A 17250-nucleotide genomic window follows, 5' to 3' on the forward strand; every position below is an offset into this window, starting at 1 on the left:
CCCATACAAAGTGCTCATCTGATGTCCAAGCCACACTCTCGTTAGTCAAGCTGCCCCCCCCCCGTTCCTCCTCCCACCTCCCTCCGCATGAACGCACACCAATGGAAAGCACATTCATCGGCTCTCAACAGTCTGTGTTAGTGAGGAAGCTAAGCCAGCCACCAAAAGACAAACCGTGTGGTTCCGCTTGCATGAGGTGCCAAGAGCAGTCAGGTCCATGAGACGGAAGTGGAGGAGTGGTAGCCAGACCCTCAGCAAACAAAGAGTAGAACTATAGGCTAGAATGTGTGTTTCACACACACAGGGGCTGTGGAGATGGTTTGGGGCAACGTTACGAATTAACTCAACCCTAATGAGCTGGGCACTCAAAAGTGGTGAAGATGGTAAATTTTAGGTCATGTGATTTTACCATAATTTTAATGTTGATTTTTAAAGTTCCAGCATGTTCCTTTTGCCACATACTAGGACTTATACCACTAGGTAGGCTTGCTGTAGGAAATGTGTGCAGTTCCCCAACGTAGTCAGGAAACTGCCAGAAAACCATTGGCAACTAGTGTGCTCTGGTGTCTGGAAGTCCCTGTGTCTTTGGGGAGTGGGCTCACCCCTACTCCTCTTCTGAGGTGCAGGAAACTGAAGGCATCTATATCCCTCCACTGCCCATTTCTTTCCCTTTATTTTTATATTTATTTACATACATACTTACTTATTTGAGCAAAGATCTTACTGCTGTATACCTGAAAACATCTAGGTGGCCCAGGTTGGCCTCAAACTTGTAATCCTCCTGCCCCTGGCTCCTGAGACCTGGGATTATAGGCCAGCATGCCCAGTTCTTGCCTCTGTCTCTTTCTTTATCCACAGGTCACAGTTTTCTGTGGACATACAGACAACCTCCTCCAAAGGGCTGGTGTTTTACACAGGCACCAAGAACTCCTTCATGGCTCTTTATCTCTCAGAAGGGCATGTCATCTTTGCTTTGGGAGCAGAAGGGAAGAGACTGAGGCTCAGGAGCAAGAAGAAATACCATGATGGGAAGTGGCACACGGTGAGAGCTGGGACTGTGTGAAAATGGGTTGAGCATTTTGAAATAACCCCAAGCCCAAAATGGTCCAATATCCCAAACATTTTGAGCAAAGACATTACCTCAAATAGAAAATTTCATGCCTAGTCTCTTATAACTGATTATAATAAACATACTAAATATATATAGATTCTCTTTCTGTTTATATATATTGAACATGAATGAATTTTGTGTTTAGACTTCAGTCCCATCCTAAGATATTTCATTATGTATATATGAACATTCCAAAAGCAGAGAACAGACTATAACACTTATGGTACCAAGCATTTCAGATAAGGGATCCTGGATCCAGTCTGTATTTCCGGCTGGTGCTGAATCTACTGTCTCAGGAGCCAAAATGAAAAGTCCAGAGTTATTCCCAGGAGCCCTTGCACATGTACAGTCAGAATCTGTGTGGGTAGGGGCACTGGACACCCAGCATCTTGGGACAAAGACTGTCACACGTGCATGCACCATGTGTGGATGGCAGCCTGAATGTCAAGGTAGACTTAAACCATTGATTCTGTGATTTCCTCCCTATCTACCTGGGCTACATGGCTCCCCAGCCTATTTCCCATCTCTGCACACTGAACCGCTTCTCAGAACCAGTTCTGGGCTCCAGGCTCCTCTCTCTGTATCTGGTATTCTTTCTCACAGCACAAGCAGAAAGCCGCCTCTCACTGCATCCCTTACATCCCAACTGTAGGCTGGACAGTGGTGGCGCACGCCTTTAATCCCAGCAGAGGCAGAGCCAGGCGGATCTCTGTGAGTTCGAGGCCAGCCTGGTCTCCAAAGCGAGTTCCAGGAAAGGCACAAAGCTACACAGAGAAACCCTGTCTCGAAAAACAAAAAAACAAAACAAAACAAAAAAACCAAAAAAACATCCCAACTGTAGCCGAGTTAAAAGTGTACACTAGAAAAGGAAGCCATGTTTTTCTAATGATGGAACTGTTAACCTAAGTGATCTGATGAGTTCCACTCATTAATATTCAACAAATATTCAATGGGCGGCTCTCTTGGAGCACATGAACAAGCATCCTGACTGTAATGTCAGATACTAGTCTTTTGGGAAAATGTTAGACTGGCTAGACCACAGGGAAGTAAGAGTGGAGATGCTATTTTTGTTAAAGTCATCAGGAAAACGCTTCTGGGGGGTGGGAGTCAGTGAGCAGACCACGTTATAAGGGGCGGGATTGAAGGCATAGGGTGGACAGGAATCGGATAACTTAAAGCTTCAAAGCCCAAACTAAGGGTTTAGGATATTGCTGGCTGTAATTGTATGTATGCATTTATGTATGTATTGCTAGAAATGCTAGGAGTTGAATCTAGGGCCTCATAGACCTAGGTAAGCACTCTGCCATGAGTCTTAGGGTCTCAGATGCTTATGCTGACCTTGACTCTGTAGCCCTCTTACCACAGTCTCCAGACAGCTGGGATCACCAAGCTGTGCCTTCAGACCAGGCTACTTTTATTTATTTATGGGATAGGATCTCACTGTATAGCCCAGGCTGTCTTGGGACTCACTAGGTAACCCAGACTGACCTAGAGCTTGTGATCCTCCTGCATCAGCCCAAGTGGCTAAGATTACCAGGCTCGTGTCACTACAGCCAGCTTGGCCTTTGGGTTCTATTACAAGTGTCTCTGAAGCTCTGGAAGCCTCTTAAACTGGTAAGGCATAGACACAGGAATATAGTGACTTTTTCCAGAGTCTCTCTGGATGAAGGATCTGGACCAGGGCAAGAATCGAAGTAGGGAAAGCAGATGATGTTGTTGCCCTCATCTAGAAAGGCCATGGTGGGAGTGGGGGGCCATGGTGGGAGTGAGGGTCATGGTGGCAGTGGGGGGCCGTGGTGGCAGTGGGGGGCCGTGGTGGGAGTGAGGGTCATGGTGGCAGTGGGGGGCCGTGGTGGCAGTGGGGGGCCGTGGTGGCAGTGGGGGGTCATGGTGTGGAGGGGGGGGCCGTGGTGGCAGTGGGGGGCCGTGGTGGGAGTGGGGGGCCGTGGTGGCAGTGGGGGGGCCGTGGTGGCAGTGGAGGGTCATGGTGTGGAGGGGGGGGGCCGTGGTGGCAGTGGGGGGCCGTGGTGGGAGTGGGGGGCCGTGGTGGGAGTTGGGGGCCATGGTGGGAGTGGGGGTCATGGTGGCAGTGGGGGGCCGTGATGGCAATGGGGGGGTCATGGTATGGAGGGGGGGCCGTGGTGGCAGTGGAGGGTCATGGTGTGGAGGGGGGGGGCCGTGGTGGCAGTGGGGGGCCGTGGTGGCAGTGGGGGGCTGTGGTGGGAGTGGGGGGCTGTGGTGGCAGTGGGGGGCCGTGGTGGCAGTGGGGGGCCGTGGTGGCAGTGGGGGGCCGTGGTGGCAGTGGGGGGCCGTGGTGGCAGTGGGGGGCCGTGGTGGCAGTGGGGGGCCATGGTGGCAGTGGGGGGCCATGGTGGGAGTGGGGTGGTGGTGGTGGCAGTGGGGGGCCGTGGTGGCAGTGGGGGGCCGTGGTGGCAGTGGGGGGCCGTGGTGGCAGTGGGGGGCCATGGTGGCAGTGGGGGGGCCGTGGTGGGAGTGGGGGGCCGTGGTGGCAGTGGGGGCCGTGGTGTGGAGGGTGGACGCAGGAAGAAGAGCAGGAGGACAGCTGTCCGGCTGCAGGTGGACTGACAGCAAAGGAGGAGGAGGCCAGTGTGGCCTCCATGGTTTGGCCCAGTCGTTGGGCAAGTGGCAGGGCAGGGAGGGAGGAAGAGGAGAGAGAGAGACACAGAGACAGAGAGAGACAGAGACAGAGAGAGAGAGAGTTGTTGGGGGCCAGTTTAGACCTCCACTGGTGGCACTGGACTGGAGTCTTTAGTGAAAGTGCCACCGCCGCCGCCGAGAGAGCAGACCAGGATTCAGCCGTGTAGCCAAGAGAATGCTCGCACTCCTGCGCTTACCTGAGCCTTGCCCCGGCTTGCCCCGCCCTCAGCTCTGCGGACTGTTCGGACCCTCAGCCTGTGCTCTGGTTACCCCTCCTTTGTTTACACTCCTGACCCCCGCGTCTGCCGATTCAGCCCCTTTCCAGCAGCTCTTTATGAACTCCTCTTCCATCACAGCTGTTCAGTATCTGACATCATCTCACACAACAATGGTCCCAGAAATAAACAAGAAAAGACCTTTCTCTCCTTGTAAAGCTACTGAAGGGTAGAAGAACCTTTTCTGAAGTTTTCTATGACCACTAGTGAAATATGGCAGTAATTAACAGAGGTAAACCTTTGATGCTTTTCTTCATTCTAAAGGTGGCGTTTGGACAAAGTGGAGGGAAGGCGCGCTTGGCTGTGGATGGGCTAAGGGCCCAGGAAGGCAGCTTGCCTGGAAATTCTACCATCAGCCCCAGAGCACAGGTTTACCTGGGCTTGCCACTATCAAGGAAGTTGAAGGTAAAGCTAGAAAAAAGTATTTCTCATTATAGCTGTTATCACGTGAGACATTTAAGACTTCAAAATCCTTTAAATAATTGTTTGACCTATCTAATGTTCTCCACCCACAAAGGAAGTGCCCACTCTCATTCTCAGGCCTGTGGATAGGTCCAGACTAAGACACAGGCAGTTAAGAAGTGACATGGTGTTCTTTAAGAACATTTAAGAAGAAACATGACTCTCTTAGCTTCTCTTCCAGGGAAAGGGACAGAGGTGTGTGTTTGTTGATTTGTTATTTTGTGTGTGAATATTGTGTTTGTATGTATGTCTGTGTACCACATGTGTGCCTGGTGTCTGTGGAGGCCAGAAGAGTACATCAGATCCCCGAGAGACTGGAGTTAGAGAAGGTTATGAGCGGCCATCTGAGTGCTGGGAATTACATCTAGTCCTCTGGAAGAACACCCAGTGTCTTGACCACTGAGCCATGTCTCCAGCCTGAGGCAGAGGTTTCGGGTTAAGACAATGTGTCCCAAGCTTTGACAGTCTCTGCCACCTTTGCCAAACTGAAGCCAAAGCATGTACTTCCTACTTCGCTGCCTCTCAACTCGCTGTTGAGTCGAAATGTACTTTAAAGGACCATTTTTCTTTCATAAATGGAAACCCAATGTCTGTTATCATAGATAGCAAGTAACCACAAAAATGAGTACTTGGACATGGAGCAGCATCATTAAAGTCTAGGGAGGTGGCTTGGCCTGTGCTTGCTCTTGTGGAGAGCGGAGCTTGCAAGCAATCAAGAGGTGTTTAAACATATTAGCATTGGCACAAAGCCAAGTGTTCCCTTTTCTAATCAGAGGGTTCCGAAGACACTTGAAGAAGTGGAAGGTGTGTTTCCATAGACACTGTGCCTGGTGGGGCGAGGGCCTGATGGAAAACACAAAGGAGATCTTACCACACCCATCACGCCGTTCTTCCCTGAAATGACGGTGTTAGCTCAAGACTCAAACTAGAGAATATGGCTATGGGACAGCTGAGAGTCCCCTGACACCAAAGAGGAGCTACGGTTCACTGTCCTTGTCACCTTTAAAAGGGCCACAGCCCTCTTGCTTGCTCTCTCCCTGTCTCTCTCTCACCCTGCCAAAGTGCCAACTGCACCAGGGATGCCCTACGTCCCTGACCTTGCCCGTGCCATTTCAGGTCATGGTACTGGGAGAGCTCAGGTCTAGGAGCTATCCTTTACCCAGATGTAGTTTTTGGCACTTCCTCGGGAGTTGAGGGCACGTTCTGGTGTGATGTTCACTTGCCGTGAGCTAGGAAAGGGTCCGAGCTCGAATCTGGGTCTGGAAAAAGATGTAAGTAAAGCTGGCATTGTCCACCAGCTTAGACCTTAGTGTTTCAGGGTGACCCAGTGAGAGCTGGGGTAGGTCCGTGGGGTACAACCTGGCCCATTCTTTGTACCAAAGCCACAGCAAGGAATAAAGAGTGGTTTTGTACTACATATGCAGTAATTTTTTTTGTCTATCACAAGTGCTGCATGCCACATTTGTATAATAGGCGGCACATGGTGTCTGTGGCATACGCTGAGGGCTCTTACTGTTAACACTGACTTTGCTCCAACCTCTAAACCCATTTTCCTCTCAGGAAAGGCACAGGTTACTCAGGGTGTGATTAGGGCATTCTTTTGATTCTGGTAGGTTCTCTTAACCCTCATTAGTCACACTAGCTTCCTAAGTGGGGGCAGACAGCAGCGTCTATTTACAGTGTTCCATTTAAGGAACTTTCAGTTGATATACAACGTAGTGGATTTTCCTGTGACATGGTCACTTGGCCCTGATGCTTTGGGCCTGTGGCACGGCAGGGCATCACAGCAGGGAATGTCTAATGGGGCAAAGCTACTTGCCTTGGTCAGGAAGCAAAAAAGTGAGGTGAGAACCAAGATCCCATCCCCCTTGGGTGAGCATGCCAGCAATGACCGCCATTGCCTCCTGAAGGGTGCACAACCTTCCAGTAATGCCATAGGCAGGCTTTTAGCATGGCCTTTGGGACCCTTAAGGTGGTGGCGCACGCCTTTAATCCCAGCACTCGGGAGGCAGAGCCAGGCGGATCTCTGTGAGTTCGAGGCCAGCCTGGACTACCAAGTGAGTCCCAGGAAAGGCGCAAAGCTACACAGAGAAACCCTGTCTCGAAAAACCAAAAAAAAAAAAAAAAAAAAAAAAAAAAGATTTCAACGGTAAGAATATAAAATCCGTAGTAGTGCTAAGCAGCAGAACTGCAGCCAGCCTTGGGTTTTGCTGTTGGGTCACAGTCGGGCCTGTGGTGTCTGCACTTGGTTTCAGATACAGAATACGTCTGTCTAGCACGATGAATGTGAGGAGATGTGTTAGGCACTGCCTCATCGCTGGGAAAAGTGCCTGACAATATGACAGTAGCAATTTAGGGAAGGCAGGGCTTATCTTGGATCCCAGTTCCACGGTGTAGTCGTAGTAGTGGCAAGAGTGGAGATGACGGATGCATCACACTCACAGCTAGATGCGCTCACAGCTACACGCACTCACAGCTAGACGTGGAGATGAACGGCCAAACAGCTGGGCTTCTACTGGGTGAAGACCTCAGCCCATGGGACGGTGCCACCTACATCTATGGTGGATTTCCAACCTCAGTTACCAATCCAGAAACTCCCTCATAGGCATCCCCAATGGCTTATCTATTAGGTGGTTCGAGGTCCTGTCAAGGTGACGATATTAACTGTCATAAAAATGAATTTCTGAGGAGGGCTCGCCGGCCACTTGCCGCCTGCACCACATGCATGCTGCCACGCTCCCTTAAAATTACCTGTAAAAAATTGGGGATTTCAGGAATGGTTTGTGAATTTGGCAAATGTGCTACGGTTCTTCTCCTGGAGGGTGGGATGTGCACACAATGAGCATCTGCTGTATACCACAAGGTATTGTGAACCGTGATAAACCCAGATCCAGACTGGGAACTCTTGTTCCAGGCCCGCTTCAGGCAGGTGTTGACGAGGTGCACAGTATCTCCTTTGGCCTCTGTGGCATTCATGGTTTATTGGTAGTATACCAAGCCTAACAATATAGAGGGCCATCTTGCACTTTATTATTTTGGGAACATTTTGGCCCCATTTTTCAGTCAGCTGCCTGGAATTAAGCTATCATGCTGGCTCACAAAGCCCTAAGGAGCGGTTCACACCTAGAGAACGGTGAGATATATAAACTGTGAGGTGGAATTTTCCTTGTGTTGCAGCTCAGTCTGTGTGAGCCAGAGTCATGTTGAACCTCTTTGTTCTTATTTGAGCACAGATTAGCAACTTCCACCCCACCCCAGCATTTGGTTCAGAGACACCTTCAGACGTCAACACCCACCAGTTCTCGGGCAGGCTGCATGCCCTTCATGTTGGCTTTTCTGGAGTTACACGCTATGAATGTTTTATCCTCTCCTTCGTTACAGAGCCTCCCCCAACACAGCTTTGTAGGGTGCGTGAGGAACTTCCGGTTGAACTCAAAACTCCTGGACTCCCCCTCAGCAAGGTTTGGGGTATCTCCCTGCTCAGGTGGCTCTTTGGAGAAAGGCATTTATTTCTCCCAAAAAGGAGGCCACGTGGCCCTGGGTAAGGAACAGTTGGCGGAGTTCATGTCTGTAAGTCTAAAGAACTCTGTTTTCTTTCCTTAATTATAGTGTTTTAACTGTTTCTTGTTCTTTCTTCTGGAAGCCAATTCTGTGTCCCTGGGGCCAGAGTTTGAGCTTGTTTTCAGCATCCGCCCGAGGAGTCTCACTGGGACCTTAATACACATTGGAAGTCAATCTGGACCACACTTAAGTGTTTACATGGAGGCAGGAAAGGTATGCTTACATAGGAGGGGAGAGGGAGCCAGATTCCACTAACAGAGACACTCAGTAAGTCTAAAGTTAGGGTACAGATGGAATCCAATATTATACCTAAGAGACCTGCTTTGGAAAATAACTTCCCATTTTTTATTAGCAAGTCATGTTATCATATTTCCTCTGCTTCATTTTTAAAATTGTGAAACGTCAAACAAATTGAGCTGAATTCTGGAGACACCACTTAGTTATAGGATCCGGGAGAAGCTGCTCAAATTCCTTCAGACACTATTGCAATGTCTATAAAATATAGACAATAACTCTACCATCTGGGTACCAGGCTAGACATTGCTTCGCTTCGGAGGTCAGACAAGATTGGGTACCTTCAGGTAGCGTGGCTGCAGACAAATGTCAATCCTAGGACTTTTGTCAAGATTAGAGGAAATGCCACACACCTCACCCATGCTTATATCCCTCCTTGTCACCCTCCATGTCTAGGTCACCTCCATTTCTAGGGCCCTGAGCCCCTGGAGTCCACTCTGGATCCTTTGTCCTCTCTCTGCAGCTGTGTGCTCTGGCCTCTGTGGCTAAGCTGCTTGCCGGCTCCCGCACCATCTCTCCCTTGGCTTGGCTTGGTTCTTCCCCCTTTAATGCTTCTGCTGCCTCAGGTTTCTATCAGTCACTGGCCTGAGTCAATATCCTATTTCAACAACCACATTTCATATCTTTAAAACGAAATTCTTTCGGGAATCTTCTCTGTAGCTAAGGCCTCAAGTCAAGATGAATGTTGTACCATTTTCTTTCATTTAGCTTTCAACAGTTTATTAAAAATGGGGGAGAATGTCCAAGATGACAATAAAATGGCTCAAACTCCTAGAATACTGTTTTTTCTTTCTAGGGGTCAGACACAGAGTCTCTGACACTCTGTGCAAGGAGTGTATTTCAGTGCCGTACTCCTGGCCCAGCCACTATGTCCCGTTTTTAAAGTTCTTATCAGCGAATGATAATTATACACAATAATGGGTTTCCTTATGATGTTTCTATGAGTGAACATAACGAATTTAGATCGTATTTACCCATGATTCTCTCTGGGCCCCTCCTACTCCCTCTTCTCCTTTGTTCTTTTGGTTTGGGGGAACCCAGTGAGTTCAGCTGGCTTTGCTCACAGGCGCATGGGTGGAGCACAGGCAGTTTGCCAGTGCCTACACCTCTGAAGAATTGACATCCCTTCCCACCACCAACAATGGTAGATCCTTCCTGAAGCTGTAAACGTTAAGTCAGTGTGAATCTCCAGTCATGCAGAGGAAGAAGTAGCTGCCTGCATGGGTGGTGGGCATGTGGTGGCTGGCTTTGCAGAGGAAGGTTTGGGGGAGGGTCTTCATTGACTACCTCCAGACAGGAAATGATGCCAAGAAAACAAAATCAAGACTTGGTGACCTTCATGACTGCATGAAGGTCAAAACCTGCTTGCGAGTGGCCTGCCCCATATAGCTACAGAGAAATCAGCTGTAAATTATTTATAAATAGGCTTATTTTAGCCTTCTCATTCTATTTACCTTGACTTAACCCTTGGAAGATCCTGGAGGAGTCCCCAACCTGGAGAGTGGGAAGGTGGGAGTCTGCCCTCAGTGTATCAAGTGCCTGGCACCTGACACATGTCCTGTCAAATACAATCTGTAGCTTAACATCCTGTCATGTGCAGTGCACTGGGGGATTACTGTAATTGGCTGGTCCTTGCAGCAAGGTGTGGACCTCTGCCAGCATTTTTTACTTCCAAATTCTGCATATTAACTGTCGAGGAGAGTGATGGATGTTTGTCAGTAACCTCTGAGGGTTGGGGGAGTAGGAGTGAGGAAAGCCCATGGCTGTTGCTAGCATTCTAGGCAGGCCCTGGGTTTACAGTTTGGTTTGTTTGCCTGGAAAGAGTGTGAGAGAGGAATTCTTTGGAAGCTTTGGGGATTGTGTGGTCACCTGGTACAAGAGTCGGGGTGGGGGGTGGGGTGTAACAACTAGCATGCTCCCAGGGAAAAGGACAGGCTGGCTCCACAGGACCTTCTGAAGGAAATAGCCCAATGTATGTGTGTTTCAGGTCACAGCCTCTATGAACAGTGAGACAGGTGCGACCTTGACATCAATCACACCAAAGCAGTCTCTGTGTGATGGACAGTGGCACTCAGTGACAGGTATGGCATTGGTGACCTTTGGCACAATCAGGGAAATCCTTTGGCCTGTGTTTGAACATCTCAAAGGCAGTCAGTCCATCCCCTGGAAGGCGTAGACTGGACCAGGTACTGTAGCCAGCCCGCATCCCAGTTTCCTTACCTGTTTCCAGCCCCGACTGTGCATAGACTATCTTATGGCTGCTGCCTCTAGTTCCCCATAATGCGCTGAGTTTGGGGTGTGGAAACTTCGGGTGGAGGATTTCCTTCAGCCCAGCCCTGCCCAGAAAACAGATCTTAGTGTTTAAGGTGCCAATAACATTGTGGTTTGGGTTTTGGCTCTGAACTCTTGGGAATAAAAAAAAAAAAAAAGCTTTCTGAGGATAGAGATATGACTCAGTGGGTAAGAGCACTTCTTTCTATTCTAGCGGACCTGAGTGTGGTGCCCAGAACCCATACCGGGTGGGTCACAGCCACCTGTATCCCTAGAGCCTGAGGATTTATGCCCTCTCCTGGCTTCTCTGGCACTGCACTTGCAGACATACATTCACACAGACACACGAGAGTACACACACACACACACACACACACACACACTTTAAAAAAGAGAAACCATCTTATTATGGGCAGGTTACTTACATTTAGTGAGCATTCAGTAAGAAGAATCCAGTTTTATTGTTGGATTTTTAAGGATCATTGTTATTTTTCAACAATTATTCAATATTAATCCAAAGTATTCAAATTAAACAATGGTGTAAAGTGAACACACCTTCTCAGAATCTGTTATTTTAGTAACAACTCGTGGTGTTAGCTTAGAGCTTTATGAGCCTGAAGCCGGGGACGTAGCCCAGTTGGTAGAATATTTACCTTGTGTGCATAAAGCCCTGGGTCCCATCCCCATGAACCATGCATGGCAGTGCATACCTGTGACCACAGCACTGGGAAAGAGAAAGAGGGTTAGGGTTAGGGGTCAGAGGTCCAAGGTCATCTTGAGATGCATAGTAAGTTTGAGGCCAGTATGAGACTCCATAAACAAGCAAGTAAATAATAAACATAATTTTTATCTCGTGTTGGCCTTTTGGCTAAGATCAAGTGTAGAAATACCTGCGCCTGGACTGGCTAAAACACCTTTTTGTAAAAAGTCCTTTCTTGCTTAATTTGAAAGCTGTCTTTCCGTTAGATACAATTTTCAAGCTAGGAGACCTTTTGTGCTGAGGGTCAAAGTTTGTATGGACTGACCCTGGCTTCTGAGAAAGCAGCTGAGGTCAGATCACATGAACATGGCTTCTGGAGACAGACCATAGCTTGGGTTTCATCTGTTTAGAGCGACCTCTGCTCAGCCCTTCATGAGTCCCGTAGTGAGTAGTAATGATGTGGCCTTTGCAGACCATGGGTGTGCAGGTGATGTGTGTGCACAGCCTGTGGAGGCCAGAGGCCAACGCTGGCTTTCATTCCTCACGTGCTAACCACCTTGGTTTTTGAGACATGATCTTATTGGCCTGGAGCTTGCTAAGTAGTCTCGGCTGGCTGCTGAGTGAGCCCTGGGGATAGGCCTGTCTGCCTCCCTGGGTGAGCTCCAGGGATCAGCCTGTCTGCCTCCCTGGGTGAGCCCCAGGATTGGCCTGTCTGCCTCCTTGGGTGAGCCCCGGGGATCGGCCTGTCTCTGCCTCCCTGGGTGAGCCCCGGGGATCGGCCTGTCTCTGCCTCCCTGGGTGAGCCCCGGGGATCGGCCTGTCTGCCTCCCTGGGTGAGCCCCGGGGATCGGCCTGTCTGCCTCCCTGGCACTGGGACTGCAAAAGCACAACCACGCTCAGCACTTTTTGTTTTTAGGTAAAGTCTGAGTGCTTGACTCGGGTCCCTGCGCTTGCAAGGCAGGCGATTTACCAACCTGACTGTCTCCTCGACCCCACAGGTTCAGTTTAGGGGTTCAAATTAGGAATGTCCGTAGGACACCAAACCCTGACTGCCTCTGAGTGGTGTGTTGAATTTCTGCCCAAGGCTGACCAAGTGCCTTCACATAGTTCCAAGAGTCCAGTGGGAACGAGTTCAAAGCCAACGGTGACACAGAGAGCAGATACTAGACAGTGGGCGGGCTCTCCTCAGGGGACAGACCTAACCAGCTTCCTTTCTTCCAGTCTCTATCAAACGGCACATCCTGCACCTGGAACTGGACACAGACAGTAGCTACACTGCCGGGCAGCTGTCCTTCCCACCTAACAACACCCAAGGGTCACTACACGTTGGAGGCGTCCCAGGTCAGTAACTCTAGTCCCAACTTCTACACCCCTGTTAAACCCCAGCAGCTCTTGCCATTTTCTTCTTAACCCACCAGCTAAGGTGCTCCCATAATTGCATAAAGAGAAGGGCAGCCCTGGGTACACAGTGGAGGTAGCAAGGTCCCTTACCTCGGCATCTCAGGGTAGTGGAGGCCACAGGACTACCGCTTCCCCAGGTTCCAAGCCTGTCATCTATAATCCTCCCTTAAGAGGCTCCATTAAGCTGGGCAGTGATGGTACACGCCTTTAATCCCAGCACTCGGGAGGCAGAGCCAGGCGGATCTCTGTGAGTTCGAGGCCAACCTGGTCTACAGAGAGAAATCCAGGACAGGCACCAAAACTACACAGAGAAATCCTGTGCCAAAAACAAAAACAAAAACAAAAAAAACCAACCTCCATTAACTTAGAGCTTATGTCAGCAAATAAACAAGAAAGTTGATGAGAAACAATGGTCTCTCTTCCCCAGACCCTGAGTTGGCTGTTGAGGCCAAATGGGAGAATTGGGCAGGTTGAGTTCTAAGACTGAAATGTTGCCTGGAAAGGGGCCTTTTCACTCTTTCTTGTTTTATGTCCCTTCAGGTAGTCTGCTTACTGATTTTATAGTGCTTTTATAACCCATAAAAGGTAGCAGAGTTGAGAGTTATTATCTATTGATTCCGGCTGTGGGAGTTCCTCCTCTGGAGGCAAAGAACAGCTTTGTTGCTGATGTATTACACAGGCAGGAAGTCAGGAAGCAGCCAGGTGGGCGGAGCCATGGGGTCTCTGACTCTAATACTACTCCCAACACCCGAGGTGCACTCATGTCATGGTGTGAGCTGTCTGTCCAGTGCCTCTTCCTTTCCTCTTTCAGACAAACTGAAAATGCTTACACTCCCTGTGTGGAACTCATTTTTTGGCTGTCTGAAGAATATTCAAGTCAACCACACCCCTGTCCCCATCACTGAAGCTGCGGAAGTCCAGGGATCCGTCAGCCTGAATGGTTGCCCTGACCACTAACCCTACACAGGAAGAAAATTCACCTTTGAAAGCACCAAGAACCCAGCGGATCTCCCACCCCATAAAAAGTCAAGACACCACAGCACACGTTTAAAAACCAATCTCATTTTTAATTTCAAGTACACAGACCCATCGTTTTGCCATTCAGCGCTACACTTGTATCTTATATAAAAGCCCATTTCTTGAAGAAAATGAACAAATTGTTATTCAAACATGCACAAAATGCTTTTGTTAGTATAATTTTTTTCCACTAAGAATTAAATGCCTTTTAGAGAACATTTTTCCCAATTGCTAAAAAGAAAATTTTGTTTAGAGCCCTTTATGAATATAAAACTTTAAAATGTTAAATTGCTACAGTTCATGGGATTAAATAAATGCAATGCACTCTTCAAATGATGTTTTACAAGCAAGGAAAACCAAGGGCTGATGATCACTGCTAATTATATTAACTCCTCGGCACCTGCTCAAAGTGTTATGTGCAACACAATTTCCTACAGATAATTATTGAGCACATGCTAAGAGGTTATCTGTGTGCTCAGTGTATGAACTACACTGACGTTTAATAAGTCAGTGTGTGAACTACACTGACATTTAATAAGTCAGTGTGTGAACTATACTGACGTTTAATAAGTCAGTCCTGCCCTTAAGGAGCATGCACTTCAATGGAAAGATATACAATATCATACTATAGGAACCAGCATATTGAACCAATGAAACCATTAATTAATGAGGCTCACTGGCTTCCCAATCCTTGCCTTCCCCAATCTGCTACCAAATCTAAATTATGATTAGTAATTTGTTGAGAACACAAGCCATCTGGTAGAGGTGCTAAGATGAATGTATGCACTATAACTGAAGCTTTGTGTATCTTTGTGCACGTATGTGGAGGCCAGAGCTCAACACTTTCCTCAATCACTTTCCTCCTTATTTTTTGAGACAAGGTCTTTTGCTGAACCCAGAGCTCAACATTTTGACTGGGCTTGAATACCCAGCAAATCTCTCCAGGATCCTTCCATCTCCCCCACAGTGCTAGGGTTACAGACATGTGCCTAGCTTTTAGACAGCTGCTGGGAATCCGAACTCAGATCCTCATGCGTATCCACCAAGCTGTCTAGACCACTTGATGACTGAAGCTTTTATGGCAAGTCATCAGGACCCAACTAGGAGAAATCCCTTTTAGATTATCTATAAAATAATTCATGACACAACAGACAAGCATTATTACCCACGTGTGCTAACAAAGACTATGCAAGTATTTTTGTGTCTTTGACTCTTTGATAGGGGAAAAAAGGAATATTGCGTATAATAAGAAAATGGGGTATAATAAGAAAACAGGGTATAGTAATCCTCTATGGTATCCTTAGAGCTCTGTGTTCTCTACTTCTGAACTTGGGTTGCTTGTTCTTCCATGGTCTTTGCACCACAGTCCTCTGAGCATGCTTTCCACCAGCTCCAGCTGTACACATCTGGAGTGTTCTGCAGTGGTAGCCAATTCCCTACCCCAGCAGGTGCTTCATGAGAGCTGACTGGTAATCTTTAGGGATGCTGCTTGACTGCAAGTCAGGTGCTTCAAAATACGTTGATTTTAAGACTTAAAAAAATCCAGTGGTGGTCTTGGCATCTGCTGGAAGCTCCTCCATGCTTCCAGCCATCAGCAGGTCTTCACAACATGTATGATCTCTCTCAGTTCTCACTGTTACACAGACTGGATCTGCAAGGTCATGACTCAGTAGAACTTCATACTTGTAAGTAATATGTAGATTCATAATGGGATAGCTACTTGTAAAATATTTCCCTAGTTTTATGTTTATCTGTGTTTTTTCCTGTATGTATGTCTGTGCACCATGTACATACAGTGCCTCCTGATGCCAAAAAAATGTGTCAGGTCCCCTGGAACTGGAGTTATATTACAGATGGCTGTGAGCTGCCATGTGGGCACTGGGAATCAATCCCATGTCCTCTGGAAGAGCAACAAGTGCTCTTAATCACTGAACCGTCTCTCCAGCCCTGACAGTTCTGTGTTGACTCATCTCAGTGATTCCTTTCTCCATTCTGTAATAACAACATGGAGAACAAGCACCCATCTGGGTTTGCTGAATAAATCCCAGCTGCCAGTATTCAGCAGAGAGTCCCAGGTGACTTCAGCCACAGGAACGTCAGTGTGGCCACTCTCCAGTTAGAAATGTATGTTCCCTGAAATGAATGCTTCTGCGTCTTCAGTGAAGCCATCACGGGAGCTATCTGTCAACTACAAAGCACAAAACAGGGACATCAGGTCAACTCTGACTGTGTCAGCACAAGGCCACCACTGGTTCCTGCTAGGGTCCACCAAAGGTCCATATGTTTGGTCCTCCAGGTCAGGCATTGGGGGGTGCTGTGAACTTTTAGGAAGTGGAGTTGAGAGATCCTTAGGTCATTGGGAGATATGCTTAGAAAGGGATTCTGGGACTCTACCCATGCTCTCTCTGCTTCCTGCCTCAAGATGTGGCTGCCTGTTCCACCTGGCACAGCCCCCTGCTACTGCAATGCCCATGTCTCAAGACCCCCAAACAAGACCACGCAGAACCGACATTCGATGCAAGCGCAAGGAGGTTTATTAATAACAAAGCAAGCCCGGGCTTGGTCCGTGTCCAACATCTGATACAGTGGGTGGATAAGGACAGCCCTGAGCTCTCAGAGTGAGGGGTTTTTAAAGGGGAAAACCGCAAACAAGCCTTTGCATCATATGATTGGGTGAGGGTGTGTAACTTTTGAATTTACTGGTTGGGGGTTACAGTTATCATTTTTGGACAGGCTGGACAAGTTCCAGGCTTTGTCCTTGACCTGGCATTCACATTGACCCATGCATGTTCACACTGACCCATGCATGTAGCTCTAAGTTGGTGAGGGGTCCCAGATAGTAAACAACTGGCTGAACCTTGAGCGGTCAGAGTACGTGCAGAAAGGGAGCTACTGCAAGGACTATATCTTTTGTTCCTGGCCCTCCCGGAAACTGTTTGCTCAAGTCTCAGGAAACTGAAATTGAGGCCTGATCTCTGAGAGAAGGCTGAGCGGCCTGTTCTGGCGTCTGCTTGGTCCTTTCACTACAATGTGCTACCATCTATGACACTACCAAAGCTCAATGAGGAACTTCATGCCCTGGAACTCCAAAACTGGGAGGTAAATTAACCTTTCTTTATGAAGTTCGTTACCTCATTATTTTGTGTTAATTCATACTTGATGAAACAGTCCCATGTGGGGCTTGAAAACAGCTTATCTTTGGAAGCAAAAACACCAGATATTTAGGGAGCAACCATACGCTTTCATGAGTCTGCTCCTTTCAGGAATTCTCAGGGTACTTGTTGACCTCACTCCTCAATATGTAAAGCCATTAAGTTTTGCCATGCTCTCTGTAGCTCCATTTCAGAAGAAAACGGCACAGGACAGAACACAACAACTTTCCCTCCTAGACAGGAAGTGCCTCACCCATGACAGGAAGTGGTCTCACCCACAGAGAATGCTGGCTAGCACCCTTCTCCACTGTTCCCACTTCCACCCCCAGTGTGCCAGGCTGGAAAACA

General features: G+C 48.3%; 1 protein-coding gene across 1 annotated transcript in view; it reads left to right on the forward strand.

Annotated features, from left to right (window-relative positions):
• Positions 1-15457, forward strand: part of Lama3 (laminin subunit alpha 3) — an 83101-nt gene extending 67644 nt beyond the window's left edge. The window contains exons 32-38 of the mRNA XM_059246069.1: positions 859-1042; positions 4309-4449; positions 7888-8047; positions 8150-8280; positions 10349-10442; positions 12554-12673; positions 13545-15457. Of these exons, the coding sequence (XP_059102052.1) occupies positions 859-1042; positions 4309-4449; positions 7888-8047; positions 8150-8280; positions 10349-10442; positions 12554-12673; positions 13545-13690 (976 nt within the window). The 3' untranslated portion in view covers positions 13691-15457. The remainder of the gene's footprint in view (positions 1-858; positions 1043-4308; positions 4450-7887; positions 8048-8149; positions 8281-10348; positions 10443-12553; positions 12674-13544) is intronic.
• Positions 15458-17250: the final 1793 nt, after the last annotated feature.

This window comes from Peromyscus eremicus, chromosome 19 (genome assembly GCF_949786415.1).
Source record: "Peromyscus eremicus chromosome 19, PerEre_H2_v1, whole genome shotgun sequence".
Classification (NCBI taxonomy): Eukaryota; Metazoa; Chordata; class Mammalia; order Rodentia; family Cricetidae; genus Peromyscus; species Peromyscus eremicus.